Source organism: Poecile atricapillus, chromosome 2 (assembly GCF_030490865.1).
Source record: "Poecile atricapillus isolate bPoeAtr1 chromosome 2, bPoeAtr1.hap1, whole genome shotgun sequence".
Classification (NCBI taxonomy): Eukaryota; Metazoa; Chordata; class Aves; order Passeriformes; family Paridae; genus Poecile; species Poecile atricapillus.
Window position 1 is genome coordinate 62754496 of NC_081250.1, and position 13628 is coordinate 62768123.

General features: G+C 46.7%; 1 protein-coding gene across 1 annotated transcript in view; it reads left to right on the forward strand.

The window, feature by feature from the left end:
• Positions 1-5978: 5978 nt before the first annotated feature.
• JARID2 (jumonji and AT-rich interaction domain containing 2) overlaps positions 5979-13628 on the forward strand; it is a 210378-nt gene continuing 202728 nt past the window's right edge. Inside the window, exon 1 of the mRNA XM_058830622.1 lies at positions 5979-6953. Within this exon, the coding sequence (XP_058686605.1) occupies positions 6909-6953 (45 nt within the window). The 5' untranslated portion in view covers positions 5979-6908. The remainder of the gene's footprint in view (positions 6954-13628) is intronic.

Sequence of the window (13628 nt, forward strand, 5' to 3'; positions counted from 1 at the left end):
TACAACAGGAACATTTTAGCAACCACAGACATATTTATTTCCCCATCTTTTCTTCTACGTTTTCAAGTGGGAGAACAAAATATCCTGCACACTAGGAGATTTGGATCAAAGAGCTATGATAGTCACAAGTCACAACTCATCACCCACCTGACAACTGTAGCTATTTATGTACAAATTAGTAGTGCTGACCTGGCCACTGTTAAAAGATTGATGTAAATGGCTTACCCAGCATCACACTCCTTGGCAGAGGATCAACTTCTCCAAAGCAATGTTCAGCTGCCTTAGCAATGAGATTATGTCTTCCCTTCTTACACTCACAGGAACACAAGAGGGTAAGAGTTCAACAGACAACACTCTCTCTCCTTCAGCATGTACTCTAATTCATCCCCAGAGCAGACTCACTTAATGCACGAAATAAAACCCAATCATGCTATAGAGGTGGAGGGAAAGGTATGTAATCTATTTTAAGATTATTACAAAGCAATATATGTATGTATGTATGGGATTAATATTGCATAAGCATTTTCCCATTTCTGGCATTTTGTAACTTTTGAGTGCTTAACTTAGCCACTTTAATATCCTTTCTGACCATCTGTGTAGTGTCTGCCTGCACGTGCATGTATGGCCGATTCAAATATCCTGGAGATGCCAGGCACCATGTCTCAATTACCTAGAGGACTTTAAATCACGTGCATGAATCCACCCTCTGTGCATGAGATACAGAATCCACTACACATGTAGAGCTTCAGTGCATGCTGGAAGCTGCCTGTTTGGAAACCCTCAGACCCAGATGCAGAGGCAACACCTTGCTTGTTCACCAGCTTTCTGTCTTGCGTGGTCATTATGTTTGCATTTTACGTAAATACTTAACAAACACGTACATTTATACATATATTTAACAATAGAAACGGAAGTGGCCAAACTGATTACCAGTAACTGGATCTCTATTCCCCCATGGGAACAAATAAAAGGAAGTTCCACTTCCCTCTTCCTCAAGGGATTCATTCACAGCAGTAGCTGGTTTTCTCTCAAGTAAGTATTGCAATGCTATTTTTAATATTCTACTTCAATATTACTGTAATGTGTTACGGAGCTTTAAAGACCAAAGCAAAACAATAAGGCAGAATATGAATACAGGACAGATAGGATGTAAAGCATGACAGAAAGTGGAGGGGAACCCTGATTAGGAAATGTGGAAACCAGAATGTCAGGTCTAGGCATCAACTCAAGTCAGTGGCAAGAGATCTATAGGCAGAGGCCTCTCTCTGATGGTCCCCACATCCTTCTTGGTTGCTAGAAGGAAGTGTTGTCTGCCTGTGGTAAAGTTCCATCTTCTCAAACAGGAAACAAAATATGCTATACATAAATGCTGTCATAGCTTGTCACACAAAAAGCTACTCTGTAGGAATGACAAACCTGGGGGTCCACTTTTAAAGTCTCTCTGCCTACTCCACCAAGCTTCCAATAAGCTATCCAAACCTCAAAAACCCCCAAGAATTCTCCACACATCTCTGCAGATGGCCAACCAGATTCTTAGGGCTAGAAGCAAGTTCTTTATCTAGCAGCGCAAAGCTAACAGCCCTCTCTCACTCTCATCCTTCTCAATGTAAAAAACATTTTGCTTTTATCCACACAAGACATAACATCTCAAAATTCAAAGCTGCATCACTTTCAATTGTAGAAAACCTGTTCAACAGTAAAGAACCTGTCTTTTCTGAGGCATAATTCAGGTAAATACAAGGCAGTTGAAGAAAAGGTATCCAGAAGTCAAGAAGTTATTTTTATGAACTGGTAAGCAGCCATCTGTCCACAAACAATCACAGCCTGCCCCCTAGACAAGGTTCTTTTACGGCTGAACTTGTCTGGCATCATGCCCTTTGTTTGCAGACTAGTGAATTGTGGTTCAAGAATTCACCCCATGTTCTTTCTGCCTTCCCTGTATTGCTTCTGCCTGTTGTTTTATCTGTTTGACCAATAAGAAGTAACAACCAAAAAACTTTAAAAATTAAATATGTTTTCTTATGAACTATATATTCTTTTTTATTTGTTTTGACCTGTTTTGGGGAGCATCCATAGCAAGAGCTTCCACATTAGCTTACTAAAACTCTTGCCCCAGAATTCTGAGGACACCACAAACCAATCTGCACATATAACTGCCTTCCAAGTCTGAAAGTGCCAAAAGCAGTAGCCCCTAATTAAAATTTGTAAAAAAAAGAAGTGCAGTCACAGGCAAGTCGGCCATGATGAATGTTCTTTTCCTATAACCTCAAAGGGATTTTATCTTCATTGAGATGCAAACTAGGCAAATATGAAAACTCTAGTAGCTGGAGAGGTACCACCAAGGCTCCTCTTGAATGAAATTTCCTCTCACTTTTCACTGAATTGTGTGAAGGAAGGTTATATTATATGCTAGAAAGTGACCATGTTTCACCTCTTGCTCAGAGATAATTGCACCTAGGATACTTAGTATGTACAAGTCCAAATGAACAATGCATAAAACGTGTTATGTTCATGCAAAGAAATAATCCACAATATCCTCACTCCCTGAAAAATCTGATCCCAAACAGACCACACAAACCAAGAAATCCCACTTCGCAACCAAAAAAACCCAAAAAAACCAAAACAAACCCAAACAAATGAAAAAGCCCTGAAGTTTTTTGTACAATAGTATTATATTCAGTCCACAGAGGTTATTGGAAAGGTTGACACTGGACAGTGACTAAAAATTAGTTGCAGAACACATATATCCAGTTTGGGGGCTCCTTTACAAATGTGTGTAATTCCTGTAAAAGGATTATTTACAATGAAGAAATAAATGAGAAGGAAACAAGGAAAAAAAGGGACAAGGGATCTCTATCATGGTAGTAATTTAGTAGTCATCAGTCAGTAGTCTTTTCTCAAACATCTTCAAGCAGAGTTATAGTTGGAAGTGACCATGATGAAAGTCACAATGAAACTAGGAAAAAAAAGCGATCAAATGTAATTGCAAGCACTGACAACAGTAGCAGTTAACCTATGATACTAAGTGCTATTGTACCAGCATTTAATTAATTTTCCAAACCAGTCTAGCTTCAGTATTTAAAACGTCAGTCTCCAAAATGTACATAAGCTAGAACTGAAAGGCAAGACCCGTGGCAGATACATGATACCCAGCATGTGCACAATACAATGCTCTGTGTAACAGAACACAAATGTAAATAGAGCCACGGATCTATGGGAAAGGTTTCTGCCACCCTGCCTTGAGAAGAAAATTCATTAGTTTGCACTGACAGTAAGCTCTTGTTCAACACATGGCACAAAAGCCAGTAGCAAACATAGCAACACGGAGACTTTTAAAAAACACTCAGGAAGTAATCTCCAAAGTAAGGGGCGGGGGAACAGTTGGGTTTGCTACCTTATGTCATTTGAGAAAAGCCAGGTATGTTTTCTACGAAAACTTTTTACTCAGTTGTTGACTCAGAAATACATGAATGGCTATCTTTGTCTCTTCTGGCTTTCCAAAATGCCTCAAGGAGAAGCACAGACTCATCATTTCTAATTGAAGAAAAACCAATACAAAAGCATTTTCTTCCAAGGATGTCCTAGACCTTTGTGCTACATAAATAGCTTAATAAGAATAAGTGAGGGCAGGAAGTTGAGGAGTCCTACGACAAATGCGCATATTTCCAATTTTAAGGAACAAAAACCTCACTTTAGATTTACTCTTAAGAAGTAATCTATATTTTCCTATTAAAGAGATAAAGAAAAGGCTTCAAAAGACTAACCTGACCACAAGTAGTATTATGATAAAAGCTTGATTTTGGATGAGGTCAAGCACAGATCACTTTGTACCCCATTTTTTTATTAAACAAGATTAGGAAAAGAATCCTGAAATAATTAGCAATAAACATGAAGAAGTTAAGGGAGACTAAAAAATTATGACGCAATTTTTTTTCATTTAGCATCTTAAGCACTATTTGCATTTTATTTCTAAGGTCGAGGGAGATCACAATGGTCCCTTATCTACATAAGTGAGGAAAGATGGTCTCCTGATGAAGACTGAAGGCCAGGTATTAGGGAATGAGGTTCTGGCAAGTTCTGTGTCCTCCTCTTCTGACTTTGAGCACTGCTGCTCAAGTCTTGCACTAAATCTTTTATCCCTATAGGGCGGATATTATATGCTTCAGAAGGGAACTGAACATAAAAACTACATGTGGAAGACAGTGTAAAGCCCCTAAAGCATCACTCAAGCGTAAGTCATTAGCATAAAAGTATGTCAACTCATAGTTCATGGTGAGTCCTACAGAAAAGCACAAACACACACTTGGTTCAGTGATACCTCACACCAGGGATCATTAATGACACTCTTTCCTCCCTGTCCCTAGAGGAGATGTAGTAATAGAATCATAAAATGTTAGGGGTTGGAAGAAACCTTAAAGATCACCTAGTTACAACCCCTGCTCTCCTGGGAGAGGACAACTCCCACTAGATCAGGATGCTCAAAGGCCTTATCCAACCTGGCTTTGAACAGTATGGAGTCTTCAAGAATTTTTTTCTTTTCCAAGAACGGCCCCAAACATTCCCAGCCTGTCTTCGTAGGGAAGGTGCCTTAACAACTTTGTGACCCTCGTCTCCGCTTGCTCCCACACCTTAATCCACCACTAAGGAACTACTGGGCTTTTGAAGACGGACCTTCCACTTCCAAAATAATTTACTTTTTTTTTTTTTTTTTAATTGAAGAAAAAATACTTGAAATTAAATATTTGAAAATAATCTGAAAAATACATTTGAAATTAATCGAGAATCGGAACTTCGGGATTTCGCATCGACACCGCCTTTACAATAGCCACCGGCGGGTCCAGCGGCAGAGCCCACCGGGGATGGATGGGGCAGCAGGCGCTGGCCAACCCCGGCACCAGACCCGGGCGAGGACGGGCCGCTGCTCCTGGGAAGCCGCCGGGCTCTCGGCGGGATTTAAAAGCACACATCCATGCGCACGGAAAGGTTATTCCCGGGCGCGCCGGGCCACCGGCCCGGGTCCCGCGGGGCAGCCCCGGCGCGGCCTCGGGACACCTTGGAGACACCGAGCGGGCCCCGCACGGTACAGCCCAGCCCGCAGCGTGTCCCGAGCTGACACCGCCCGCCCGGCAGGCAGGCAGTCTGTCCGACAGGCGGTCAGTCCGCCCGTCCGTCTGTCTGTCTGTCCGGCAGACCCAGACCGCCGTCTCCTAGGCGGGCGCAGCCCGCAGACACTAAGTTTTCGTGCCGCCACTTCCCAGCCCAGCCCAGACACATTAATCCCCGCGCTCTCCCTGCAGCCTCCCGCGGCGCCTGCCTGCCTCCCCATTCCCTGTCAGCGATTCCCAATAAACTTCCCCTTCGCCCTCCTCCTCCTCCCTCTCCTGTCGTACCTCTCCTCCGCCCTCTGCCCCCCCCCAGCCTCTACCACCGAGCGCCGCGGAGGGGGGGAAGCTGGGGGAAACAAGCAGGAGGTGGAAACCAACGGGGGTGGGGGCTGGTGTTGGGGAAGGACGAGCGTGGCGAAGGGGGTTCCTTGCCCAGTAGCCAATCGGCGGGCGGGCGCGCCGCGCACGCCGGGACGTGTAGTTCTCCGCCGTTCGCCATTTTGTGGCGAGGGAACTACAACTTTCCCCACGAGCAAGGACAATTCTTGGGCCCCGTGCGGCCAAACGTGACTTTCAGGTGCTGCCAGCGCGACGGGCCCCCCGTGCGTGCCGGAGCCGGGGGAAGCGCAGGGGGCACAAGGACGGAGCGGAAGGACAGCCCTTGGCAGGCGGGAGGAGAGAGGAGGCTGCAGCGGGGCGGGGAGGGGGGCAGGGCACGGCGACAGAGCGTGCTGCGCTCTTGAGGGATCGTCGTCAAACTCCCCGCTCAGGTTTCGGCGTAGGGCCCGCGGCGACCTTGGCTGCCGGCTGGCCACGCTTAAATGCCGAAAGAAGGGAGGTGGGAAGAGGGGTGGGGGGTGGGAGAGGGAATCGCATGACGCTCGATCCGCATGGAGTGTTTAGCGAGGCCCTGTTGCATGCGCTGAGCGCGGCGAGGGGGCCGGGCGCTTCGGCTGCTGCCCCGGTTGGGAATTGAGAGCGAGCCCTAGGCGGTGTATGCATGTATGTGTGTGTGCCGTGTGGCCGTGTGTGTATATATATACACGCATACATATATATATATATATATATACACACACACACACACACATATATATACAGGCGCGCGCGCGCACGCAGGCACGCAGACATATATTAACAACAGAGGAGGGGAAAAAAGAAAAAAAAAAAAAAAAAAAAGAGCCAGGTCCATTTAAAGTTGCTGGCGGAGAGCTGTTCTCATTGGTTAGGGGGGGAGCTGGAGGAGCGGAGACACACACGGTGCGTGCAGCCCTCGCTGCCGCCGCCGCCGCCGCCGCTGCTGCCGCCGGAGCCGCCGCCGCTGCTGGAGTTGTCCCTGCCGCTTTCCCTGCTGCAGCGGCACAAACGTGACTTCCAACGTCCCGATTATTTATCTTCTCCTCCCGGCCCCTTTCCTCCTCCAAGATGTAACTACAGCTCTGACACTAAGGACCTGCAGATCGCTTAGGCGGCTTGAGAAAGAGAAAAGGGGATATCAAGGGCGTCGTTTTTTGTGTTTAGGGGGAAATTTTCCATTATAATGCTTCACTAAAGTGATTTTTCTTTTTGTTTCCTTCGCATTCGTCTTTTTTTTTTTTTTTTTTTTTTCCGTCCCCCATTTCTCGGATTTATTGCTAGGAGAATCACATTGTGAGGAAAGAAAGTCGGATTACAAGATACCACTACAAACAACCCCCTCCCCCCTGGATTTTTTCGGTATTTTTTCAATTTTTTTTTTTAATTGTCTCGGCTTTAATTCATGAAGCAATTGTCCCCTTTTGCAATCAGAATTTGGATACCAGAATGAGCAAAGAAAGACCCAAGAGGAATATAATTCAAAAGAAATACGTAAGTGGTCATAACATATATCGTTTTGACTCCCAGTTTTAGGAAATGGCAGTGAATGTCAAGTTTATAGCTAATCTTGCAGCTCTAAGGCTTTGGGAACAAATGTGATGCTGAATTTGATTTTTCTGTGGTGTGGTGGGGGAGTTTCAGAGGCCCTTTTTAACAGGGAAGCCTGCTACCCAGTTCGGTTATAAAACCAGATTTGTGTAGCGATTCCTCCAGTGAATAAATGTATTGACCTCAAATGACACAATCATAATCTAGTTTTAGATGAAACGCGAGGAGCTCGGGGGGCTGCCGCGATAATGTCACGGAACTGCATTTTCAAGCGGTTTTCTTAATTCTGTGTTTTTGCATGCTGAAATAGGTTTGTTGTTGTTTTTTGGGTTTTTTTTTTGTTGGTTTTTGTCGTGTTTTTTTTTTTTTTTTCTTAAATGATCTACGTGTGTCTATCCCCGTCTGGTGAAGCGGCGGCGGTGGTTGTTGGAAGCCCTTTAAGTTGAAACCGAGTGTCTGGTTATGGCGAGCTGGTTTCTCGCAGGACCACATCCCCTCTCCGGTGTGCGATCCTCGGCTGCTCTGCCTTGCGATAGACACCGGAGCAGCCGGGGATCGCCTTACGGGCAGCGCGTTCCTCGGGATTGACTGGAATAATGAGGAAAATGGCTCGGTAGTGTTTTAAAAATAATTCATTATGATGGCTCGAAAATTTGGGCTAATCCAGCGGAGCCTGGGCTGTGTTTCTGCCTCGCTTTATTCAGCCGCTTAACCAATCCCTTGTAATTGTCTAATCCTTTAAACATATAAATGTGGATGGGTAGTTGGATTTTTGTTCGTGCTCCAGTTACGTTTTGATTGGCACAGGGCAGTTTTTCCTTACGTTTGGAAAAGCGGAGGGGATTATCCATATATGCAGTAGAGCGAATGATTTTTATCTCTACGTTAAAAAAAAATATTTGGGGGGGTGGGTGTGGGGGCAGATACATAGAAATCCTCGCTTTTGGGCGTGTTTGATGCGAGGCTTTAAAAGTTGTAGTTTATATCGCGTCTTGTCGTCTGCGCCGATTTCCTTCAGCGGAGGGGTGTCCCTTTGCAGGGAGGGTGACCTTCGGGACACTTTGCCTCGGTATTCTATAGATTCGGTACAAAACTGCAGTTGACTCCAGCTGACTGCCGCTATCGATTGCCCGCCCCGCTGCAAAGCTGCCCGGGGGAGGTGGTGGAACGATGTGTGTGTGGTTTTGGGGATGGAGGGGGGCCTGCGCGCTATTTCGGAGCTGTCCCCTTCCTCCTTTCCACCTCCCCCCCCCCCCCCCCCCCGCACCCCCCGAAATTTCCGAATTAAAATACATCCGCATTGCAGAGGAGAGGGGAGCCCGGGGCCGGCGAGTTTAAAGTATGGCATCGAAACGGGAACGGCGGGTTGAAAGTCTGGCGAAACACGCGAGGCGTCCACGTTTCCCAGGCAGGCAGACAAAAGCGGGGCGGGGGGGAGGAAGGAAACCGCGGTGTTAATAATTACAGGGGAGGGGGGCGAGAGGAAAAGGGGGAGAGATCACCCCAAAGCTCGGCTCCCCCCGGGCTCGCCGGGCCGAACAATGCGGCGCCGCTCCCGCACCGCCGGGCAGGGGCCGAGAGCGCGGCTCCCGGGGGAGGAAGGCAGGAGAGACGAGGGCGGACAATGTGCAGGGGTGCTCCCCCGCTCACAACTTCGCGGCGGCGCTTTTATTTAACCCTTCTCCCCTCCCTCCTCTTCCCCCACCCCCCGCCACCCCCTCCCCATTTTCGTTTTTTGCAGGGGGCGGCGGTGCCGGCGGGGCGCACTGGCGGCGGCAGCAACAGGTTGCCGGGGCTGTGACGGAGCCCGCGGGCCGCCGGCCACGCCGCCGCCCGGCCAGGTTCGCCCCGCTCCCCGTGACGTCACAAAGGGACGGGCCTGCGCGCCGCGGAACCTTCGGCGCCCCCCCAGCACTGCGCCCCCCCGCCCCTCCGTGACGTCAGAGCCGAGGCGGGGCGGGGGCGGGAGGAGCCCCCGGGGCAGCGCTCGGCGGCGCCGCGGGGGAGGGAGGCAGGGACGGAGGGAGGGGGCGGCCCGGGCCAGGTGAGCAGGTGCGGGGCCGCCCTGCCGCTTTCGGGGTGGGAGGAGGGCGCCGGTCACGTCGCCCTGTGGCGACACGCGTGGTGGCACGTCTCCTGGCCGTGACCTTCGGGCGCTACGGCAGCCCGGCGGAGCGTGCCGCCGCCTTCTCTTCCTCCCCGCCGGTGCCAGCACAAGCTTGGCCTGCACCTGGAACAATGGTACCCATGTGGGGCCCTACTGCCCACCATGGGTCTCTGGTGCCCCCAGGCCGGAGGTGATGCTCCGCCGTGAGGAGCCAGGGCACAGCCGCTGCACGGGCACCAAGTGGTACTTTTTGGCCGTGCTCCCCTCCTGTCACTGGGAGTTGGCACAGAATCATAGAATCACAAAACGGTTTGGATTGGAAGGGGACCTTGAGGATTACCTAGTTCCAACCCCCCTGCCGTGGTCAGGGACACCCTCCACTAGATCACTAGGTTGTTCAGAGCCCTATCCAACCTCGGTTTAAACTGGCCTTGTGTCAGGAGTGGAGCCTGCTCAGGCTGCTGCTGCTGTTTTTTCTTTTCAGCATGTGCAAAATGAGTTCTGAAAATAAGAAGGTGGTGAGAACAATGGAGTAAAGCCTCTGTGTTGTGGGCTGCTGGTGCAGGGCTTGGCTCCCTGCTCCGTAAGTGCTCACAAATGAAAGTTCTCTTGAACTTAGGGAGCGTTATCTTTTGCGATTGGTAACCCAGGAATGAGGAAATCGTGCATTTTTCTTTCCTGTGGTTTAAAAACGCTATCACCTAATTTTTAAAAGATCCAGGGCTGACTCATACAACTCTTTCTTCTCACTTTAGCCTCCTCCTTCTCAAACATCTTTACATATCAAATATTGCCTTTTGGCTCCAGCCTCAAAACTGACAGCTTTGTAAAGCATCCACCGAGAAACCAGACTGCGTTCAGTATGCGCTTGGAATTAATAGTTCTTGACTCAAAAGCTTTGATGTCTTGAACGTAATTTCACAGGTGCATTTTTCTGACCGTTTTTGTGATGCTTGAATAGCAAATCTTCTGTTCTTGCTGGCTTGGGTCTCAGAGTATCAGACCTGAATTACCGCCTTAAAATACCTGCATGGTTCTGCCACGGTAGCAGATGGTGAAGTATAATTAAAGAGTAATGTCACTACTGTCACCTCGTGTGATTTGTTTCCTTATCCTTGCAAAAGTAAAAGTGCTGTAGTCTGCCATGAGGTGACATGCTTCACCTACGGATGGCCCGGTAAGCCCCTCAGACGGAGGGCCAGCAAGGCCTGGCCCGGATTAGCATGCATCCGAGAGCTGTGCCTGCTGCAGCCTTTGAAACAATACTCTTTATTTGAGTGTGCTTGGTGTGGGCCCACGGAGTTTCAGGAGGGATGGTAACTGCACTGCCTTCTGCATCAGGGGTATTTGTGCAGGAGCCTGACCCTGGGCACCCCAGGGTTTCAGCTTGGAGCCGCCTGCCCTGCTGCTTTTCCTGTGAGTGGCTGCCATTTCTCCCCCATCCCCACAACTGATGACAGGCTCTAAGTTTGACCACTTCCTACAAGAAATAATGTAATAGGCTGCTGGCAGCAGAGATAGTATTCAGTGTAAGTTGCATCTTAGTTCACATCAGCTTTTGGAGTTTTTTTCTGTTGGGTCCCTTTCACACTTGCAGTAACAATTCTAGCAGCATAGCTGCTCAAATCTTTCTTTTCCCTGTATGAAAAACTTATGGATGCTAGCTGCACTCAAGCTACTTTCAGGTTCTTCTTAACCTCCTTCTGGTCTCTTGAGACTACAACATTATGTTGTAAGCAGCTACAGGATAAGTAAAAACTAGTAATTAAAATACTTTTTTTTCTTTAAGGGAATATTTTGCTATCAACAGATGCTTTGCCCTGAGATACTAATGGACTCCTGCTCACTCTGATGGTCTGCAAGCCAGGAGCAGTAAGATGCTGCCCAGAGTGAATTAGAGTGAATCAAGGCCCCTGTGAAGAGTTTCTAATGTTCATTAAGCACTTTAACCTTCTCTTTTGAGGCCTACTAAGCCAGCATTAAAAACATATTACCCCTTCCTTTTCTGTAGTAATAGCTAATGTTATGCATATGCTAAAGTGTGGTATAAACGTCAGCTGATTCTGTAAGGCAGCAGCATTCCCTCCATTTTATTGTTTGATGAAAAAGAAAGAAGTCTAAATTACTTGCCTGAAGCTACATGCTGTAACAGCGGCAGAGTTGGAACTAATCTGTATTTCTGCTGCCTTCTTCAATATTCTATCCTGTAGTTTACAGGCTGTTTCTACAAGGCATGGATGGCATTTGCATTACAAGGAACTACTTTACATAGTTCCAACTTTCTCTAAAATTTTTCCCCTCTGCAGTTATGGTCTGGACTGTTAAATTAATGTTATATTTTTAACATAATAAAAGAGGTATTTCAGTATGGATACTTCTATTTTATTTTTTTTTTAAGAGATGATCATACCCTGTAGCTGATAGAGACCAGTTGATACTGTGATGACTCAGCTGTGGGAGTATTACATAAAGTAGGTCAGTTTTTAAATCTCATAGTCTGAAGCTAAAGAGAATCCACGTTAAAATTTATGTTTTGTTTATTCACATTATCGTTATTTCCTGGTTTGAACGTAAGTGAAAGCTCTTGAGGAGGCGGGAAATGTTTTTGGGGGTTGATTTGGGGTTTGTTTTTGCCCGTTTTTATTGTATAGTGACTGAATTCAATCAACTTGACGGAGGTGAAAGACCAGCTGCTTTCATTTCTAAAGTTTCCAGTTTGCAGCAGTCAACTGAAAGGAAGGCTTTAAAGGCAATTTTAAAGTAGGGAAAGGAAAAGCAGAGACACGTTTATTATTTTTTATTACAAGCACCCAGCTTTTGTGTGATCTAGCAGATGTGGAATTTGCAGAGGAATACATGCTTCTTCGAAATCCAAATTTGCATTTAAAACATTCTGGTTTGTCCCCTTAGTCCTTTGCATGGCTTGCTTCCTAACTATAAATGTAAACCAAGTGTAAATGATGCATTGTTTGCCTTAGTGGGCAGACAGTCTCAAAACAATAGTGCTGATGGATTTGACTGCCTCTGTGTAAGATTAACAGGACATTAAAATTCAAGTCTATTAATGCAAATTTCAGTGTTGCCAAACCTGAACTTCCCATAAGTGTTTCCTGATGCTGATGGCCCTAAATGTCCCTTCCCCACAGGCCAAAACTTCAGCTGGCAGTTTTTAACCTGGACTTAAGAGAAAAGGGTAAAATGTACCTGGGGTTTAATGTCCTATTGAATGATGGGTCATGGTACACATGGACTTTTTATACTTAACCACCATTTTTTATTTAAAGCATTTTTAAGTGGTAGGAAGCCACCAGGAAACTTAAAATCTGAAAATAGCTTGTAAAATTCAGGTCTCGTATGTGAGGATTACTTGGCACTAAAATTCAGATACAGGAAATAATATGCCAAAATCTCTTTGGAGTTTTCTTAGATCTTTGATGGGTTGGTTGTTTTGCTGGCTTATTACTTCTGGGAATATTGGATGCAATCCTTCTTGGTTTTTAACAGGCAGTTTTTATTTGGGAGCTCTTGGCTTTCATTTGGAGAGGTGGGTTTATTTCTTCACTCACAAAAATGTTTCCTCAATGAAGTAGTAGGTAGAAGGTTTAAAACCATTTGCTGTTTCACTTGCTCGGGTTTCACACTTTCCCTTGTGTAATGACATCCTGTTCTGAAGTTGTTCCTTCAGTAATCTGACAGAGGCCTGGTATTTCCAGTGTGGGCTGTGGAAAAGGAATAAACCCTTTAATTATAGCAGTGAGGTTTTGTTTGAAAATGTGCTAGCTCTCCTTCCCTCTGCATGTCCTGTCTTTTTGTCCAACTCTTCCCTGTGCAGTTCTGAAGCTGTAAAATGCTGTTCAAGTTGCTCTGCATGGGTGGCCATGATGAGTAGCAAAGCTGAGCAGTGGCTGGGACCACTGCCATGCTGAACACCGGGTCTCCAGGCTCGGGATCAGGGCTCTTTGGTCTGCGAGCAGACGGATGCTGGGAGTGCACCCCATCTGCTCCAGTGCCAAGTTTATTGGCTTAATTTATGCTTCTGCAGGAAGCCCTCTGGAGTGACCGGCCTGGCTGTGCAGGGAAGCAGGGAAAGAAGGTGGATTTCCAGGTGGAAATCATGGTTCCACTGGTACATGTAGGAAAGATGTAAAGCTGCTTCAGCATTTCTACAGCAAATGTCTTATCCTGGACTGATGCATCACAAACAATAACCTCTATTTTTATCTGAGGGACAAAAACCTCCTTTTAATTGGCATAAAAATGGGATTGTCTGATTAAAAATAGACACTGAAAATAAAATGGGAGCGCTAAACTAAGGTCTCTGTATACTTTCTGCATCTAGGTCAGACCTGTGGAGCTGGAGTAATTTCCAGTCAGGTTCAGTTTAGTGCTTGTAGAATTGTTACAGGTGGAATTGGGCATTTTGACACTGCTAAAAGCAGTTCAGCAGAAATGCGATGATGCCCCCAGAAGAGTTCATAATTGCATCACTTGAGGGGCATGATTTAATCCTT